The sequence below is a fragment of the Thermobia domestica genome, chromosome 9 (genome assembly GCF_964235325.1).
Source record: "Thermobia domestica chromosome 9, izTheDome1.hap1.1, whole genome shotgun sequence".
In the NCBI taxonomy this organism is placed as follows: Eukaryota; Metazoa; Arthropoda; class Insecta; order Zygentoma; family Lepismatidae; genus Thermobia; species Thermobia domestica.
In genome coordinates, this window is record NC_137462.1 from 40,638,210 (window position 1) to 40,660,137 (window position 21,928).

General features: G+C 34.6%; 1 protein-coding gene across 1 annotated transcript in view; it reads left to right on the forward strand.

Annotated features, from left to right (window-relative positions):
• LOC145660798 (putative fatty acyl-CoA reductase CG5065) overlaps positions 1-19,138 on the forward strand; it is a 121,723-nt gene extending 102,585 nt beyond the window's left edge. Inside the window, exon 9 of the mRNA XM_081726208.1 lies at positions 18,919-19,138. Within this exon, the coding sequence (XP_081582334.1) occupies positions 18,919-19,138 (220 nt within the window). The remainder of the gene's footprint in view (positions 1-18,918) is intronic.
• Positions 19,139-21,928: the final 2,790 nt, after the last annotated feature.

The following is a 21,928-nucleotide window of genomic DNA, read 5'->3' on the forward strand; positions in this document are numbered from 1 at the left end:
ATAATAACAGGCAGATACACTCAAAACGTTTCTTTATTTCTAGATAACAAGTGAGTTCTTACAACGCTACCAGAGAAAGTTTATAATAACTCAATAAACTGCCAACTCCACTGGAGAACGCTCAAGGTGTGTGCTGGTGTTTGGAAACAAAATCGGTGACACAAAGTGAAATTGCAGAACAAGTTATAAAAAATCCTTCTTTCAGAAACACTATCTTTTACTTAAAAAAAATAAACGGGCAGCTTCAAAATCACAAATCGGGGCATGCTCATTCAAATATATTGATGCATGGTACAAAACTGTTTATCTTTTTAGCACCGCTTTGTATCTTCAACCAGAGGGAATGAGTTGAGATTGAACCATAGACTAGTATGTAAGTTGTTCCGATATACACCTGCAAATGAAATTTAATTGTTATGTGCCATTGCCTGCTGTAACGCTCCCATCCGCAGCATATTGGAGTAATTGAAAAAAATTAAAAAAATTCATTAAAAACCGCAGAAGGAGCTTACACCGGACACACCAATTATGCGCTGCTGAATTCAGTTTTTCGAAAATATAGAGAGAAATTTAAACATAAATTCAGTTCAATATTTTTAATTAAAAAACACAGAACACTTTCAATATTAGCCAATAAAGAAAGCCAAAATTAAATTTACGACAAATATTTAGATCCGTTACTTAATATTTTATGTAGAAAAATAATCAACATTTCAAGAACACCAAAAAAAATTACAAAAAACGTTTTCAAAAGTAAACTTATCAAACATAAACAGCTCAAACGACTCAAACAAGCAAACCTATTAAACATAAACAGGGCAAACAAGATCAAACAGTTCAAACGATTCAAACAAGCAAACTTATCAAACACAAACAGCGCAAACAGGGCCAAAGAGTTCAAACGACTCAAACTTTTTTACTTTTTAGAAAAATTAATTCCCTCACACGCCCGAAAATTATATCTCGGAATTAACCTTATACAGAAATAAGACCAATAATCCGGAAAGTTCCAGGAACATTAAACCTGTAAGGAAACAAGTTACCAATTATATTGTTAAGGCTTTGGGTACAATGCTGTTGCCCTTTTCTCTAAATTGGATTTTCAAATATCAATCGCGTCAATTCTTGCAATTTAATTCTAATCGATTGTGGAAACAAAATCACAACCCACATTAACACTTATAAACGAGGACAATACACGCTACAGTCAAATAGAAAAATCAACTCACCTTTAGTCATTTTTGTTATGTTTTACCTCGAGTGTTTCAACAGTCCTGGCCGTAATGTGATCCAGACTCAATAAGAAAGAAAATGAGAAATAACCAAGGCCTAGTGAGCTTGTTTCTTCCAAATTAACTTATTGGAAATATTGTTGTAATTCGTACTTGGCTTTATGCACACAGGAACACCTGTTACATTTCTTCAATGTAAATGTCTTTCATCTCTATCCCCATCTGCCACATGTGTCGAAAGCGTTGTACATTATCATCAGTAATGTAAATTTTCCGGAAAATTTTCCGATTCATAAAAACATACTACACTTATTCCTCTATCGTTGTTTAGCCGTAAAATTTATTTCTAATAAATATTGTCTGAAAAATATTTCATGAACTGAAAATCTAACGATTCTTCATTTCTGCTAAAATGTTTCAAAAACTTCAATGTATTCTTCCCTCAAATTCACATTTGATCTTTCAAAATCGTATTTCATTAACTTAATGGTCGCAAGACGATGTTTTCATTGCTTGAAACACAATAAAACCAGAGCATTTCCTCTTATTTTCTGTTACAAAAATAATCATCATAAGGGACTGAAACTTTTATGTTTCACGTAGCTATTTCATTACATAGGCAGGCATATATGTGAAGAAATAGTGGAATTTTCTGTTTTTGAAATAACTGTTAAATTCACAAAGGTTTCCTTTCACTTTCTTATTATATTTTAAACAATGGGATGGGATATTTGTACTTTATGAACTCGATTTATGTTCTCTGCGCTTCATACACATACACACACACACACACACACACACACATAGAGAGAGAGAGAGAGAGAGAGAGAGAGAAAGAAAGAAAACACTATCTAAGTTTTTACTTGACAACTCAAAATATTAGAAAATTTTCCGGTTTCCAAAGCTATTTGGAAAGTTATAATTTGTTACTGTCTAACTTTCATCTACAGGAATTCAATTTTATAACTGTATGTGCAGTTAAATATAGTGAAAATTTTCCACCTAACATCACTATACATAATATTCAAAACTGTCCGGGTTATGAAAAGATTTTCCACTTGTTTCTACATTATAATGAAAATTTTACGATCCATGAAATTTCCTTTCACTTGTTTCTACATAGAAATAAAACTTTCCGATCCATAAAATGTTGTTTCACAGTTTGCTTCAAAATTATGAAAATTTTCCTTCTTATAAATTTTTTTTCAGTTTTTACACACACAACTTAAACTTATTTGATTCATTAAAAATTGTTGCACTTGTACATTGTACTGGAAATTTTCTGAGTTATGAAAGTTTTCGGATTCTTTAACGATCTTCCACTTTATACCATTTCTATACATGAAGTAAATCAATTTTATGGTTAATGAGAAATTGTTACTCGATCACTTGTATTTGTTTAGAACGAAAAATTCTCCGGAAAATATAGGAAAAAATCTTCCGCGGAAAATTTTCCACCTCACATCATTAATCGTCACCGTCAGCGTGCCAATCTTTTTCGATGTTTCTTAAGTGACTGCCATACGGCACGAATGATGGTTTCTTTTGTGCCATGGTGCTTGAAATGAAGTGGTTCCTTCATTTTGAAGAAAAAGTCGTCACGAAGTTCCTGAAAATATTGTTGCACGCTACTCCCACTTGCCACTTCAAGGTTGATAAATGGTTGCTTATGGTTGAGTCATGGCAACTTCAAGATTGATAAATGGTTGCTTATGGTTGAGTCATGGCAACTTCAAGGTTGATAAATGGTTGCTTATGGTTGAGTCATCGGTACTTAAAGGTTGATAAATGGTTGCTTATGGTTGAGTGATGGCCACTTAAAGGTTGATAAATGGTTGCTTATGGTTGAGTCATGGCCACTTAAAGGTTGATAAATGGTTGCTTATAGTTGAGTCATGGCCACTTAAAGGTTGATAAATGGTTGCTTATAGTTGAGTCATGGCCACTTCAAGGATGATAAATGGTTGCTTATGGTTGAGTCATGGCCACTTCAAGGATGATAAATGGTTGCTTATGGTTGAGTCATGGGTACTTAAAGGTTGATAAATGGTTGCTTATGGTTGAGTCATGGCCACTTCAAGGATGATAAATGGTTGCTTATGGTTGAGTCATGGGTACTTAAAGGTTGATAAATTGTTGCTAATGGTTGAGTGATGGCCACTTCAAGGTTGATAAATGGTTGCTTATGGTTGAGTCATGGCCACTTAAAGGTTGATAAATGGTTGCTTATGGTTGAGTCATGGGTACTTCAAGGTTGATAAATGGTTGCTTATGGTTGAGTCATGGCCACTTCAAGGATGATGAATGGTTGTTTATGGTTGAGTTATGGCCACTTCAAGGATGATAAATGGTTGCAACCACTTTCTATTTTTATTTTTTCTGTCCCTTTGTTCGTCCTGGCGACACAATATATCAGAACTATAATATATATGACACAATCAAACAATTCAGAATTTGGTACTTCCTGAAGAAGAATACCATTAATGTTATCTTCTATTAGCGTATCCTTTGAGATTGCAAAGATCAGTACATTAATCATAATACAGTTCCTCATTTTAGTATTCATACATCTGAAAAGGATTAGAAAGACACGTTAATTAATTAATGTTTGGCACAATTTGATTATTCGTCTTTTAGTGAAGACCGGACTCATTAATATCTTAAGTAACATTATAAAGAGTTTCTTCTACTATCGTTGCACTATTTCTAGAACTAAATCACTATTTCTAGAATCAATAATAATAATGTTGAAAATGTTTATTTGGCAGTATAAAGCTTGTTCAGCCACATGTGCTATGAGAATGAATAATATATCCACCCGTTACTGCTGCTGAAAGGGTCTGTTACCTGCTTCAGGATTGGCGGTCAATATTTATTTTCTAGTTGCTTCAACCGGACAACGATTTCTTCTTACGCGCACTTTTAAACGTACAGAGAGGCAGATTTCCCAATCAAATCCTCGTTCTTTTAGATTATATTTCCCCATTCTCGTAGTATGAAACTCTGGATCTACAAAATGAAAAAGTGAATTCGACATTAAAGTAACTGCAAAGTCTGTCAAGGTCTTTCTTTTTTTTAACTCTTTATTTACGGCATTTTGAAACATTGGAGTTAAGAGGAACTTGTGAGGTGTTTTTGCTTGAATTGGTCCACAATGAAATATTTTTAGGTAACAATTGAAAAAGTCATTCCTGAATTTTTGGCGGTCCTTTTGACGAAAAAGTACAGTCAGGTCAGATATATCAATTTTCCAAAATGTATACCATATGAGGAAATTGTTAGAAGCAATTTTCTCTGTATTTATTTAATAAATTATAACATGGTAAATGAACTTTTGACCATCATTAAAACTCAAAAATAAATTTGGATATTACTAACAGGCCAAAGTAGCCTAAGTATCAACAGCATAACGTCGAACGTAATATGAATATCAATATTAATTTCGACCATTTTTCGACCTTATGAGAATTACATAAATATCATACAAGTAAATTTCTTTTGCTGTTGAACATTCAAATACTGCTGTACATTCCTACTTGCTCCTCTCATGCCGCTTGCTCCTACACGTCATTTTGATTCCCAACAAAAAATGCGACACATATTTCGTGAAATTGTTAAAAATTGACTGGAATATTTTATACTGAGTAGTGCTCGGTATTTGTTTTTCTGTTTTTCCAATATTAGTAATAAGGGATTTTCTGAGAAAAATTGCTCCTTACCTCTACAGATACGCTTTTTCAAATATATTTTCAATTTTCAAATGTATTAACAATTCTTACAATTCATCAGATGGATCTAGCAGTAAAAACATGTCGCAAAAGTAATGGCAAATGTCATTTATACCGCTGGATCCATCTGATGGCTAGAAAAAAGGCCTATAGTAAAATACGGGAGAAGAATGCCCCATTATACCCTATATCACATGCATCAATTTACTACTAAATGATATGGATAATAACTTTCATTTTTCTGAAATCCGTCACGTTGCATGCTTGGTATCCATTTTTCTGATTATTTCCAAATATACATTATATATGATAAAAAAAATCATTAAGAGAAATGGCCCCTTACCCCTGCTTACATGCGTCGTTGCTTACATCAGAGTCAGATATATATCTACTTCAATTATTCAAGGAAGTTTTAAATACAATTCGTGGAGAATGGTACTCGAAATTCTTCCCAAATAAGGTCAACAAGAAAGTAAAAAGAACAATAAACAGGGTTACTTTACAGCAGGCCCGCAACTAGAAGGAGGCTGGCCCCCCTAACTTTTCGTGGCCCCCTATACCTTAACACAAAATGCTATTATTAATACAAAAAACACAATTTAGCTATGTGTATGAGAATTTTTAATGACTTGACCCCCCTAACATATTCATGCCCCCACCCACAAACTTCTGTGGCTGGTTGCGGACCTACTTTACAGCCCGGACGGAACATCTAAGTAAAAACAAACCAATTAATTTTCTCGCACACAACACTCAAAGGATTCAGAAATTTATCAATGAATACATGACTACCAAGCGCGTTGATAAAACTTAAAACATATCCGAGCACCTAACTTTATTAGATTACGAGTCTCTCAAATACTGGATTGTGTAAACACCGACTCATTTCTTTTGACTACCTCGAAACATAATGGCCCTAGCGGGAAATATATTTTTTTCTACATCGTCTTGCCAGCTATTAGTCGATTTGCAAAACAGAGAAAATTGTTTCCAAAGAGTATCGTAAGAATATAAAGTACGAATCCTTTCCCATAATGATTTCTTTCCGGTGATATTTTAAAGTACCGTTAGTAAATAAAGAGTTAAAGGTGAGTAAATCTCATATAATTTTATTTGATTCTGTAACTCACCAATCTGACAGTCTAAGACATATCCGCGTTTCTCGTACAATATGCCTTTTGAAATTTCACAATTAGCAAGACAGGGCATCAGTCAGTGTATGTATCAGGCATATAATTTGTTTCCACTTTACAATGACATTATTTTATTAACGGAAACTAAAATGTATGCAATATAGTCTGTAGTGAGTAGTGTAATATGGAGTAAAGTGGGTATAGTTCATTTTTATTTATATTGATAGCAATTTAATGTAAATGATAAGCAACTTACATAAGTTCTTCTTTCGTTAATTAATTTTCATTTACTTTAGATATTTGAAAATTCAAGCAACAACGTTAACGAAGTTTCTGTCGAAGTGTCAAATACACACAAACTTAGAATTTAATACTACCAATTTCTTGAAACCAACCAACCTACTTCACACAGAATGACAATATTAACAAACTGACAATAAGTTTGTCAATTTGTTTTTAAAGAAATAATTAAATGAAAGCAGTGCATAGCATGTTTTCATACATTTATGAAAATACTGTATAGGTTAAGTAGAGTTTGACTTTTCATAACACAATATTAACTACAATTAAAATACGGTGTAGGATTTCTCAGTAGTAGAAGTTCACTTATAGTTCTACGGTGATGGACGGTACTTCCCTGTTTACTAAGACATTCTGACTCAATTAATTCCTTTCATTATCATACATTTTCAGTAATCATCTGTAACATTTATGCTACACTTCATAACTGTAGGACGTTAAACAATAATTTTATGTTCCATTTACAATTGAAGAAATACGTAGTGAAAACATCATTCATCCTTTTCAACTCTAGCATATTTAAAGTAATTTTCTACATAACTTACAAGGGATGGTCACGAACTGGTTTCGCTTAGATTCGAACGAGAAAATCAAGTTTGCATTTGTTATGTTATAACTAGACGAATCCCAAGGTTATATTTGCCACCTGTCAGGAAATTATTAATTAGAATATATTTTGTAATGTGAAAACCCTTAGCTGGCAGAATAGCTTGAACTGAGTAATTTGTTCGGACCCTACGGGGGCCCTGGGACAAGACACTTTTACTTTAAATTGTTGAACTTTGAAATAATGCCACCCATCTTTCCTGTTTTTACATTTCTCTCATCGTTTCCGATTTATAAGGGTGGCCATGGACTTTCAATTAAGTTTTTGTTCACATCTTGACCAGCCGCCATTTTGCATTGGGTTGTCCTAAGAGTCGAGACTTGCTCCATCTTCTTTCATTTCACAACTTTCAAACGGTGTGCAACTGAACCACCCTTGCCACTTGAAACTTTTGAGTTGGATCCCGTCTGGGACCCTGCAGGTGACCCTGAGGCAAACTTTTTTACCACCAAAAGTGTGCCCTTGAAAATGATGGGATTCGTGTTGCCCATCTACCCAACCGTTTCCGAACAATTTACCCGGTTCAAACTATTCTGCCAGCTAATGGCATTTACATTACAAAATAAGTTCTAATTCATGATATCCCGACCGATGGCACGTATAACTTTGGTATTCGTTTGGTTATAACATATCAAATGCAAACATAATTGTCACGTTCGGATCTCAACGGAGCGAGTTCGTGAACTTCAATGTTACTTAATAAGAAATTAATACATTTTTCATTTTTAAACATTTTATTTCCCAAATTTTTGGGATCAATAACCTCTATTTATTAGATTCGAGCCAACCAAATATGAATCCTGACATTTAATAGGAAATTCATCTAAAGAACACATTACAAGGTTGAATTAAGATGATACGTCTGCCGAGCAGAAACTCTGTACACGTCTAGCAAACAAGCAGAGATAATCAGACAGTCTGAAGGCAGTGCGTTGTTGAGCAGGATCCTTTTTAAAAAAATGCACCATGGACAACACACAATTGAGGGTAGTTTTTCTTTACGACTTCAATCTCAGAACATCTCTTCGAGACGAAACGAGGCACTCTTCAATCTTGTCTCGTTCTGTCGTGTGTGTCAGTCGTAAACGTAAGCCTTGAAAAAACAACTAAACATTATGTTCAACAAAATATGTCAGCACACTAGTAGCTTAAGATCCCCACATATACAAGAAAGGGGAGCAAATTAGAGCTCACAGCACGATATCTGTATTTGAAGAACGAACAGGTAGGGTGTTGTAACACCCCTCTGCGTATTTCAAGGTTAATTAATATATTTACAAGGGGTTATGACAAAGAGTGGTATATTTCTGTTGCCGAAACAAGGATTGGATGCACATGTTACTCAGGTAATATTTCTCTTGTTATCAGTCTGAGTACAGAAGTAAAGTATGTTGGAAACCTGGGGAAAAAAGTGATTTAAGAACCAAGTGACACAAAGTTGATTCGAACCCGAGAGCAAAAGGTGAATATAAAAGTTTTCCTCGGCAAAATTGTATTTTTAATGAAGCTCCTACAGTTCGAAAGAGAGAAAGCCTATAATCATACAAATATCTAGCTCATATACATATAATCTAATTTCAATGTTGCATCTTCTTTAGAAAACGAAAAACATTTGTTAGAGAATGTTCAATTATTGTAGGTACATCAAGTTATTAGTTGATAAATGTCAATTTGGCCTCCTCCACCCGCATGTCACACATCAAGTCGATAGTACCTTAAGCACTGATGGCAGTTGTTGCATTGACCGAAGGTTAGCGAAAGATGTTAGTTAAGTATGTCGACCCTACACACTATCTCACGGTAACTTGAAAACTTGCTCTTTCGATCTCTAGGTATTTGATTCAAACAGAATCAGTCGTTTTCAAGTTATAACACTTCGAAATCAGGTGAAGACTGTAGAGATATCCTGTATCAGGGTCGTATTTACACAAGAACCATGAACCGGGGGAACTAATTTCCTTGGGAGAATTTTTCCACACTTTTGGAAATTTCAGAAATTTCTTAAGTCCACGCGTATGAATATGAAACGAGATATTTACCTCTACATTGAATATCATCTTTGAAATTAGACTAAACTTCCCAGTATCCGACTACAGGGAAACGTCTAAACGGAATGAAATAGCTATACCTACCACGAACTTTGTTTTTATTATGTTCTTGATTAAAATTAATATTCCATATATCGTATAGGTTTTCTCTTATTTTCAAATAATGTGTTTATATGTTCATTTTATACTTTGATGATGGTCATCGAAACGTCAAGCTGCAGAGACAGGAGTCACTAGAAGCATTTGGTCCTCTTCGATCATTTCCAGCCTCATTTAAACTTATTTAGATAAACATATGAGAAAAATGAACAGTCGAGAAATTTGTATGCTGTTTTTGATTGTAAGCGAAAAAGAAAACTGATTGGATTCTGGTGCGGAATAGAGAACCAACAACTAGCAAATTATTTCCTCAAAAGCAGGCAACAGTCTTATTTAATTTGATTATTCTATAATTTTTTAAACATTTTTGTCGTTGACTTGACAACGAATTCTAACGCCGTTGGGCGAGGGAGGGAATTAATCAGTTTTTGTTGAGAAGCTGATAAAACCACTATAAACTGGGCTATATATTCAATGTATATAAAGTGCTATTGTTTCTACAAGGTCTCATATAATAGCGTTCGTTTACTTACACACTATAAATACAGCATGTTTCAAAGCAACGCCGACAACTTTTGGGAGATGATTCCTGACACCAAGATCAAGCAAAAAATATAGCCCAATCTGGGTGCACAAATGCTTCCTTTCGGAGTTACAGGCTGCCGAAAACATAAGAAATTTAACTTTAAAGCTCCATAACTCCAAAACTTTAGGACCTTCCCTAGTCGGGTCTAGACTTCACTTAGGAACTAATATGTGCCCTATCCAAAAATCCATGCTTCAGAATCCTTTCCAAACTTTCTTCCTCGATCATTTCCAAATGTTTCTCCCCCTCCTTTCAAATGTATCTCCCCCTCCCTTAAATTAAACGTCAAAGTAATATGGCAAAAACCATCTCAGATTCGAACTTCACCTTGGTTGAAAATTTCATCAAGATCGGTTGGGCGGTTCAAGAGTTAAGTTTTATTCATTTTTATATATCTCCCCCTCCCATCCGTATCCCCTAAGTTCAAGACCGTAATCTTATCTATGTTAAAAATTTCATCGAAATTAATCGTTTGGTTGAAGGGTTATTAAGTTTTATTTTTTAACTCCTCCTCCCGCTCCCCTAAGTTCTTCCGTAAAAGTGAATAGATAAATACAATCCCGGGCTTGAACCTCATCTATGTTGAAAGTTTGATCTAGATCGGTCGGGTGGATCAAGAGTGATGAAGTAACACAGTCACTTTCATTTTTATTTTTACATATATCTCCTCCTTTCCCTCCCCTACGTCAAAGTTAAATGATAAAAATTATAATGTCAAATGTTGAAAATTTGATCGAGATCGGTTGGGCGGTTCAAGAGTTAAGTTTTATTTATTTTTATATATTAATCTCTCCTTCCCCTCCCCCTTCCTAGGTTCTGTAATCAAAGTGAAAATATTTTTTAAAAAGGTTCCAGGCTGTAACGTCATCTATGTTGAAAATTTGATCGAGATTGGTCCGGCGGTTCAAGAGTTATTAAGTTTTATTTATTTTTATATCTCTCCCCTCCCTCCTCCTGCCTTAAGTTCTACCGTCAAAGAGATGGGATAAAAATCACCCCAGGTCTGAACCTAATCTATGTTGATAATTTGTTTAAGATCGGTTCTGTGGTTTAAGCATGATGAAGTCACAAAGACAGTAACTTTTATTTTTATTTTTTTACATATGTTTCCTCTTCCCCTCCCCTACATTGTGAAGTCAAAGTAAAATGCCAAAAACATTCCAGGTCCCAACCTTATCTATCTTGAAAGTTTGATCAAAATCAGTCGGGTGGTTCAAGAGTTATTAAGTTTCATTCATTTTTAGATATTTACCCTCCTCTCCTACTCTTCCCTAAGTTCTACCAACAAAATGAAATAATAAATTTCCAAGGTTCGAACTTCATCAATGTTGAAAAACTTGATTGAGATCGATTGGGTAATTCAAGAGTTATTAACTCACGACCATGGTCACTTTTATTTTTATATTTATTGATTTTTGTATATTTTCCCTCCTTCCTAAACCCCTACGTTGTTCTATCAAAGTGAAATTGTAAGATCCATCCCAAACATGAACGTCTTCTATGTTGAAAATTGGATCGAGATTGGTCGTTTGATTCCAGAGTTACTAAGTTTTATTTACTTTTTATAATTCCCCTCCTCCCCCTCCACTAAGTTCTACCGTCAACGTGAATAGGCAAAAGCACTACCAGGCAAAAACAGCATCTACTTCAAAAATTTGATCGAGATAGGTTCAAAAAATTCAGAGTCAGAAACATATCACTTTCAATTTGGATCTGAAGTTTCTTGTTCACAGACAGCGCTATTAATGTATAGATTTTTGCTGAAATTTTACTAATCATCCTTTTTGTGTTGCTAGTGTCTTAATGGAAACCTTAATAAAGGCTCACTCAATGTTAATTTCATCTCAATAAGTAGCATGCTTCTCGAATAGTAACATATTACATTTGCAAATGAATTGTTTTCTATCCATTTTCATGAGAACTGCACATGAACTGTTTACACTAACGCACTTAATTTTGATGCGCAAAGAAGGATCTATAGTTTATCATGCTCGAACGTTTCTGTTAAACGTAAATAACATGGTAGAATAATTATATTTCTCGCTTTCATCAAACAAGTGTAAAAGAACATCTAAAAATTTTTTTCCTTTATCATAGGAAACTAAATTCCGTGCCATATACTTCTTTATCTTGTTGACATGCTTCTTACAGAAATTTTTCGGGAATACACTTGGAATTTAATAATACTCTGTATTTAGAAATTGCATATGTAAAATGTCAACAATTTGTACTTATTTACAGTTATGCTGGCTGTAGCGTCTCCGTTCGCCTAATTCCCCAAACGAACCCAAATTATTTTTTTTTTAAATAAACATTTTTTTTAAATTTGAACTTGGTCGGAAAATATTCAGGAAGCAGAAACTTTATGGATAAGTTCCGCCTTTTGGTGCTATGTGTCGTTGTTGTATGATGATCCAATCTTCCATTTTTTAAATAAAATAAAAGATATAAGAAATTAAAATATAAACACTAAATTCAAATTTTCGATAACAACTTTATTAACAATACGACTTGATGGTTGTGAATATATACGTTTAATCTATATTATAAAATTGAAAGTGACTATGTTTGTGACTCTTAATCTCTTGAACCGCCCACCCGATCTCGATCAAAATTCCAACGTAGATGCAATTCTGGCCTGAGAGTGCTTTTAGCTATTTACTTTGACGGTACAGCTTAGGGTAGGGAGAGGAGGGGGACATAGAAAAAATAAATAAATCTTAATAACTTTTGAACCAGTCGACCGACCTTGATCAAATTTTCAATGTAGATGAGGTTGGGGCTGGAAAATTTTTTATCATTTCATTTGACGGAGCAACGCAGGGAAGGCACTAGAGGGCAGATATACAAAAATTAATAAATATAAAAATAAAAGTGATTATGTTCGTCAATTAATTATTTTTGAGCCACCCGATTGATCTCAATCAAATTTTCAACATATAACCGCCACCAGGTTATAGAAGTTCTTTTGTGGCCGCTATGTATATTTCGTAAAGACAATGATTATTTTTTCGATTTATACTTTATTCTGCGACGCAAACGAGTTCTTTCGTCGGTGGAAATTGCTTCCTTCCCACGCAAATGGCCAAAGAAGTCTTTTATTGTTTTCATCAACCTTCTAATGGACATGATAATGATTTTGCTTATTCAGAATGTAATAGTACCGCTAGTAGTAGTAGTAGTGAAAACCAGGAATTTATGATTGTAGACGACAGAGGTCGCAAACGCACTAAAACAGCTACTACCGCGAACCACACAGAGAAAAACCGCAAACGAGGTTATAGTTATAGCAATGGGCAAAGATCGCACACGAAAAGACTGTAACACATACAAAAGGAGTCGTAAATCACGGTCACGTAATCACAAACAAGACAGGAACCGCAACTTGTGTGACAACATCAAGAATAGATTTGAACGTAGAGGTAACAGTTGTAGTAATAGATAAAACAATAATCGTAATAATCAAAACATAAATGGTAACCACAGGAAAAAGGAAAAAAAAAACAATAGGTAACTTTGATTTTATTTTCAGCTACCAATGACAAAAATGGAAGAGAACTACGCATTTCTTGTAACATGTCTTTCAACTCCTACTAGGTGATAAACATGTATTCATTTTTCTTTCTTCTTGCTTTTAGCGAAGAGCAGCTATTACGTTTTTCTTAATTTTTTATTTTGATAAGATAGCCGCTGGATTTTCGACTACTTGTGTTTATGGTTATGAATAACGAGCGACATACAGCTGATTGATTCTTTTTCTTTTTTCTGACCTTGCTCAGTATCGTACTTCATATACTCAACTATATACCAATGTTGCCAACCTTATTAATAATTCACTTTTAGTTTAATATCATTAATTTTAAATTTCAGATGTTCGAATTTCAGATTTTTACTAAATATTTACATGCGTAAGGGAATTGCATTTTTAAAGCAATTTGAAATCTTGTGGAGATTTTTGCACCCTCACCCAGGGGGAAGATATTTTGGCGTTATAATATATTTTAATTAAGTGTTTTAAAATTTTTAAATTCTTTTTAGAATTCCTTCCCACTTTCCAAATTCTTAATTACAGTACTATATGTGATTTCAATTAATCTTTAATTTTCTTTTAGAATTAAATATATATTGTAGATACGTATTAAAAGATTATAAGATTTTATTAGGTGATTGGAATAATTATAATTTAAAAGTCAAATTTAAGTTGAGAAATTACAATGATGTTAAATTGTGACATTATGGCACATGTTATTGTTTGTTATTGTCTGTCTGTGCAATCAATTGTACATGGTTATGTTTGTGTTTTGATACTCGTGAAATCCTGGCGAGACGCTAACTCGCAGGATTATGTAAATAGAAATTAAGAAAATGAATGTAAGCTTGAAAGATGTAACGAAATCATTTGTTAACATTGACACAATTCGGATATGGCATAATATTCAGATTCGCAGAGATTGATAGTCTGGGAATTCAGTCACAATGTAATACGGTCTGCCACGAAACTTTGACCAATAGCTGAGGTAATCAAAGTCGAATCATGAAATGATGAATTTCATTGTTTGGGAAAAAGAACAAAAACCCAGATCTGGATGGAATCAGGATCAGAAGTACAGGAGAAGTGGGTCAGAAGCTGAGCAGTAGTTCAGGAGACCTCGGAGATCAGTCATCGGATATCAGAAGTCGAACTTTTAGTTTCAAGTTACCAGTACTACGAACGAGCATCTGTAAATGGTTTGTCATTAGTCGGCTGGCTGTGACAAAGCCGAGTTGCCGATACTAACGTCGACCAGAGAGAAGCCCAGCAGTGGATATTCGTCGTTCCAGGAATCCAATCATCCAAGATATGTGTACCTCAGTTATAAGTGTTACTTGCGATCGAAGCTCCAGATATTTGAAGTACTGTGATCTGAACGATTAAGTCTTATCCACTAATTTCACACACGTACACTTTCAGATTTTCATTGTTCAAATACATGAGATTCTAAATGAACTGGAGTGTTTCTGTATTATACTAAATAATCCTCTCGCTAGAAGTTCTACTTGCTCAAACCTACTCATTTCAGACAATGGGTAGCAGCAACTTCTTTATGTCAACACGCAACCATCCCCGAATTCAATAGGCACGACGTGAGGAGGTTGTTATGGTGGAGATGCTCTTGGTTCGATTCCCGGTTCGCTCATAATTTTCTTAAGTGTATTAGCCCACCATTGTTATGGTGAAGATGCTTTTGGTTCGATCTCCGGTGCGTTTTTAAGGTTCTTAAGAATATTATCCTATCATTATTATGGTGAAGATATGTTTTGTTCGATTCTCGGTTCGGTTACAAGTTTCTTAGCTATATTATTCCACCATTGTTATGGTGAGAATACTTTTGGTTCGAGTCCCGGCTTGCTCACAACTTGATTAGGCATAGTAACTCATCGTTGTTAGGAGATGAGAAAAATAGTGTTCAAAATAAGAAAAATAGATTTACCCTTACCACCCACCTCCAGTGTTCGTTAGGTTAAGTAAAATTAATTTGAACTTAAAAGTTTGTAAATAAATGAGTGAAAATACAGTGCTCACTAGAGTACAAAAAGCAAGTAAAGGTATTCGTGTAGAGTTTAATGATTTATTCAGTTTGGGAACGCCTGAAAGACGAAGACAAGTAAATATAAATAATCAGGATATAGCAGTGGAACCCGCTAGTCCAAAAATTGTAGTAGAAAAAGGACCGGTATTTAATTTCTCTCGTAACCCGGTTGTGAAATCATTTTCGGAGGATTATCCGTCAATTACACAGCTTGACGAAAATTAGTTGCACAATAGTAAAGATAGGAAGTCAGAAAATTTAGATAACAATCTTAGAACGAATATGGCATCAAACGTGACATTTTATGCGAATGTGAATAAACTTCCCAAATTTGATCTGAAGAATGATGGAGACATAATAGAATTCTTTGATGAGTTCGATGATGCATGTCAGATGGCTGGTGTCGCGGAAAACAAGAGAAAAGAGTTATTGCCGAGCATATTTAAAGGTGTTGGTAGACAATGGATCAAGTTGTTCTTAAAACGGAAAAATTTTGATGAAATATTTTAAAAGGAATTACAGGCGGAAATAGTGGACGAGTTTACGCGGACAAACGTAAGCCTAGATATAGAGGAACGAATTCGAGAACGTTTACATCAGGAAGATGAGCCAATTATAAACTATGTTTATGATGTGCTTGTGATGTGCGAGAGATTGGACTCGAACATGACTGATAAAAAGAAAATTGGAGTCATAGACAGCGGTTTGCAGCCTTACTACATGGAGAAAGTAGGGACTGTAGCCTATTCAAATTTGGATAAGTACGTAGAAGTTTTACAAAAGATCGGGCGAAATAAATGTAAAGTATACAAAAGGGTAAAACGAGAAACCGGAAAGATAACAATTAAAGATTTGGTGAAAAAGATGAGAGCAAGTAGAAGAAGACGATAGTGATACCGAGATAGATCGAGCGGTATTTCGAAAAGAAAATAAAAATAAAGAAGAAGCAAAGATTAAGCAGGAACCCCAAAGTCTAACACAGATTGCACAGTTAGAAAAGAAGATAGACCAGCTTCAGTTAGCGTTATCAGCGAAGACGCAGGATAGTGATAAACGAGAAAGTAGAGAGGATAAGTCTGTGAAAAATCAAAAGTTTGCAAACAATAGAGGAAATACAGTATAGAAATGATGGAAGAAGTCACTATCGGAATAATAATAATAGATCATGGAATAGTAGCAACGGTGGTAGAAGTCAGAATAATTTTAGAAAGAATGGTTGGAACAATTGAGGCAATAATGATGGATTTGCGAATAGGCGCGGAAACCAAGGTGGTTATTGGCGGAACGATAGAGGTAGAGCACAGCGAGGGCATTCGCAGGAAGACAACCGATGTCAGCATACGTGTTGCCAACAAAATCAAGGTCAACAAGATCAGGGTCATCAGTGATATGTGCAAGTGGTACCGGCTCAAGTAAATGGTACTACGTATTATCAACATATAGGTGCTCAACATTTACACTAAAAAGAAATGTAAATGGTAGTCACATTTACAGGGGAAAAGAATAGTAGAATAAGAGAAGTGATAGCCTCAGTACTACAAGAGAACGATATGGTGTATTTACCAATAGAAGTGGATGATAGACAGGTGAAAGCGTTACTAGATAGCGGATCCCAGATTTCGATTATAAATGAAAAACTAATACCACCCAGTGCTAGAGTAATTCCCCAGCAAACAAAAATACGCGGGATTACGCAAAATGTTTTGGTAATTAACTAGTTAGCAATTGTAAAATTCAAGATCGCTAATCAGACGTTTCATCAAGGTTTTAGAGTTATTACGGATTTTCCTTATCAGGTATTGATAGGAAATGACTTTCTAAAAACGCAAAATTGTCAAATTAATTACGGTAATAGTAAGATAATAGTACAGAAATTTGAAAAACCTAGAATGATAAGTGAGAACGATCAAGAACCGAGATTAGTATAGATACTGCTATCGGAATTAAGATAAGTTTGAGATCTAAATGGGTATTGAACCACAAGGTTAGATTGTTGCAAAGAAGTAGAACAGCTGTAGAGGTGAACCTGGTTAATTCTTGGAATGGGAACGAGTTTTTTTGGAACCAGATAGATAATTGGAAAACCAATATAATATGTTGATACCGAGGACGGTACTATCGAAAGAAAATAATAAATTAGAAGTTATATATCCATCAAATAAGGTAATATTGTTAACACGGAATATGAAAATTGGCCAAGCAGAGGAATACATGACCGAGAAAGATTTGAGACAATAAGGATTGACTGAGGAAGAGATTGAAAAAGTATTTGAGGCGAGAGAAAGTTTTGATAAGTCAAAGTTAAAATTTGGAGCAAAAACTAAACCTGAAATTAAGAATAAGATAGAGAAACTATGTTACGACTACGCAGACGTGTTTACGTGGAAAGAAAACGATTTGGGAAGAGTCAAAGGAGTAGAGCATGAGATTGAATTAGAGTCAAGCATTCCATTTAGAAAACAACAATATCCAACACCAATTGCTTTGAGAGAGAAAGTTAAAGAGCAGATAAATATTTTGTTGGAACAAAATATTATAGAAGAGAGTAATAGCTCGTATAATTCGTCTATGATGTTCTTTAAAAAATATCAGGAGCTATTAAGGCCGTTTTGGACTGCCGTCATATTAATTCCAAGGTCAAGTTTCATTCCTTGGCTTTACCACTTATACACCAAATTTTGGCGTGTATGGGGGCCATAAATATTTTAGTGTCCTCGATATAAAAAGTGCGTACCATCAAGTGCCCATAACAAAAGGCTCAAGACAGTACACTGCGTTTAACACACCAGGAATAGGAGCATACGCATATAAAGTTGTCACAATGGGGTATGTTCAATCTCCAGCTGTATATACGAAAATCATGACTATGACACTCCCAAATTTTAGTCTGGAGGCGGTGTCATATTACATGAACGATGTATTTGTGTACGTGAATGAACAAGAGAAAATGGTGACAGTACTGAAGTCTATTTTTCAAAGGTTAAGATAATATGGGTTGAAATTACCAGTAGAAAAATGACAGTTTATGGAGGAAACAGTATTGGCATTGGGACATGTCGTAAATAACGCAGGATATGAAATAAGTCCAAAAGTTATTCAAGCGATTAAAGCATGTAAGCCACCGAAGTCCGCAAAGGAATTAAAATCGTTTTTGGGACTGGCGAACTATGTCAGAAAATTTTGCAAGGATTATGCGAAAATTTCGGCAGTTTTCCAACCGTTGCTCCGTAAAGGCCATAAATTCATTTGATCAGAAAATCAACAAGGCTTTGAGAAGTTAAAAGATGCGTTACTAAGTGCAACACTGCTGTCACCATTTAGGGAAAATTTGGAAACAAGAGTTTACACAGATGCGTCGATGAAATCCATACGGGCTGTCTTGATGCAGAAGCAAGAGAACAACGAGTAAACACCTATTGCATATTATAGTAGGGTGGTACGGCCACAGGAGACTAAGAGGCACATAGTCGAACTTGAAATTTTTGCTGTAGTTAGTGCGTTTGAGGCTTTCAATAATTACTTGTACAACAAACAGTTTGAGTTGTTTACGGACTGCAGGTGTATAAAATACCTACAAACAACAACTAAGTTATCTCCCAAGTTATTACGTTGCAGTCTTGAGATGGCACAGTATCAGTATACCCAGGTTCATTGTCCAGGAGAGAGGAATCCGAGCATTGTTGTGTCAAGAAATACTGACATTCAACCAACGCTAAAGGATGTGGATTTGGAGGCCTTACCCATCAACAAGGAGGACCTGGAAGTGAATATAACATTCGATGACGATGTCGATGTTAGTGAACTTCAAAGGAAGGATTCGTTTTTGGCCCCATAATGAGAGCAATCGAACATCCTGAGAATGCGGATACAAGGGCAGAGCCGCGATATTATGTGGTTAAGGAAGGAAGGTTGTACAGGACTCAAAAGATGACTAGTGGAACGAAATTCCTCTTATGCATTCCTTTTGCACTAAGGGAACAAGTGTTTTGAAATCTATATTGTTCGATCTACAGTGGAGGACATTATTCCTACACGAAATGTTACAACCGAGCGTTAAAATCAGTATATTTTCCTAATATGAAGAAGTTTTTCTAGGAGAAGGTCACCCAGTTCGTTAGCTGCCAGATTCAGAAGCGGAAGACAGTACGAACGCCATTGCATACGCAAACGTATCCGAGCTATATGCCGTTTCAGTGTGTGACTATGGACGAAATTGGGCCTTTTAAACGTTCTAAAAATCATCGGAATAAATACGTTTGGATTTTTATAGATAATGCCACAAAATATGTGATCGCTCGCGCTGTACCAGCTCCTACAGCCGAAATAATAGCAGAGGTGATATTTGAAGAATTGATTACCAAACACGGCATTCCAGAGATTTTGTCCATGGACAGACTTAGTGGACGTCGTAGTAGGATAATGGAAGAATTAGCGGAAAGATTTGGCATGAAGTTACATTTCGCTAATAGAGATGATCATTACAGTATTGGGGCTGCAGAACGCGCCATTGGTTCGATTCAGCAGTTAATGAAACATTACATAGACAATGAGTTTACCAATTGGGATGAAATTCTTCCATGTATCGTGTTTACGATGAACACTCAGGTTCACGATGGAACCAAATATTCGCCATATTATTTACTGGCACGGCGCGAACCTAGAACGTTTCTTGAACGATATCTGGACATTCCCTGTGAGTATATAGAGAACGATGCGTGAATACAAGCGGTAAAAGAAGCACGAAAATTAGCGTACCAAAATTTACAAAAAAGCTTCAAATCCCAGAAAAAACATATTGAGAAGAAGTATTCCCAACCGACATTCGATGTGGGTCAAGAAGTATGGATCAGAGAGATGCCGCGAGCAGGAATCCCAGCATGTTTTGGGGGAAGATTTAACATTAGAGGAATTATTTTGGAAAGAATGAACATATCGTACAAGGTAAAATATGAAACTGCGAAAGGTCAGGAGAAGGTTGACACGGTTGATATTCGACGAATCAAGCCATTTGTATGACAAAAGGAAGAAGGAAGTGACCACGATGATGAACAGAGTTCGGATAGTGACGACTAGGAGAATGGAAAATAGACACTTATAGTTTACGATATTTCGGTTGTTGAAATATATATATATATATATATATATATATATATATATATATATATATATAACAATAAATATATGTTCATAAGTTTGGAATATTTAAAGTAGGATATCTGAAAGTAAAATGGGTTTATCGGTGCACTGCTCAGTTGAACAACCAAAGGTCGTCCGAAGTCGAATGAAATCTCGGTTTTCATCAATAAAATCTCAACCGGTAAACGTGTTTTGTTTGCAGTAATTAGAGAAAATAGGACCATAGAGAGTTTATTTAAATTAGAGAATTATCATCAATTAATTGGTATAATGAAGCATCTAAGGTGCAAATATAACATAAATAAATAAATAAATAAAATAACTAGAGAAATAAATAAACAATTAAAGTTATAAATAGTTAAAAGATTTAAATTCATTAATAAATAAAGTAATTCATTGTGCTTAATAACTCATTTGAAGGATGTCAGCAGAATTCGAAAAAATTTTTAGGGAAAGTAATATTTAGATATACACATGCAGGTGTCATGTATTCCTCTTTGCAACAAGATGCGTATATGACAAAGGTAGGTGTACATCAAGAGATTACATCCACGAAATTAGAACAAGGAAATAATAGGTCATATTTTGTTAATTACGATAAATTTGACTATATTATCATTGGCGAGTGTTATTCTAACAAAACAGATTATACAAGTACGAAATAAACATATTAAGTTGATGGGAAATTGGACAGAGAAACAAATGAATTTTTATATATACACACAGTAATTAAATGGGTTGACAGAAAAATTATTAAAATTAAAGTTGATACGACGGTTCCGGAACTAAATTTAAAGACGGATTATATAATGTATGTGATAGGCGGAGTAATATTTGCATTAATTATTACGACTACGTTGCTTGTAGTATTATATTGTAGATTGTACAGGTGATTCATAAATATAAAATGCAGAACCAAGAATCATAATAATAATAATAATAATAATAATAATAATAATAATAATTGAGAAGTAATAATATAGATAATAGACTAGGTAAACAATGTTTTTTGCGCCATGGATTGAAAAAAAATTTTGATGAACATTTGTGAGTATAGAGAAGAAAAATTATTTTTTTAAAAAAACAATAACCTGGAAAGTAAATAATAAATTAGGACAATCAACAATTGGAGAAAATGTGTAAAGATACTTACCAAACAGGATTGGTAGTTGTGAGCCATAGATCAGTAAGCCTAACAATAGGACAATAGATCCTAGAGTCTTTGAGTCCATTGGTTCAACGAATAGGAATAACCGAACGGAGGGAGAAAAGTAGAAAGTAAAACGGTAACATCTTGTAGCCCAGTAAAGCAAAACAAGTAAAATTTAAATCTCTAATCGTTACACACATCCCTTCGTCCATTTAAAAAAATGCAATATTTTTTTATAATAATCTAGTTTCTTAAGTCTAATGTCACTAATGTATAACAACCTGTAAGCTAAATGCTATTATGAAGTTATATTGTTGTCGAATAATTGTTAATTACTAT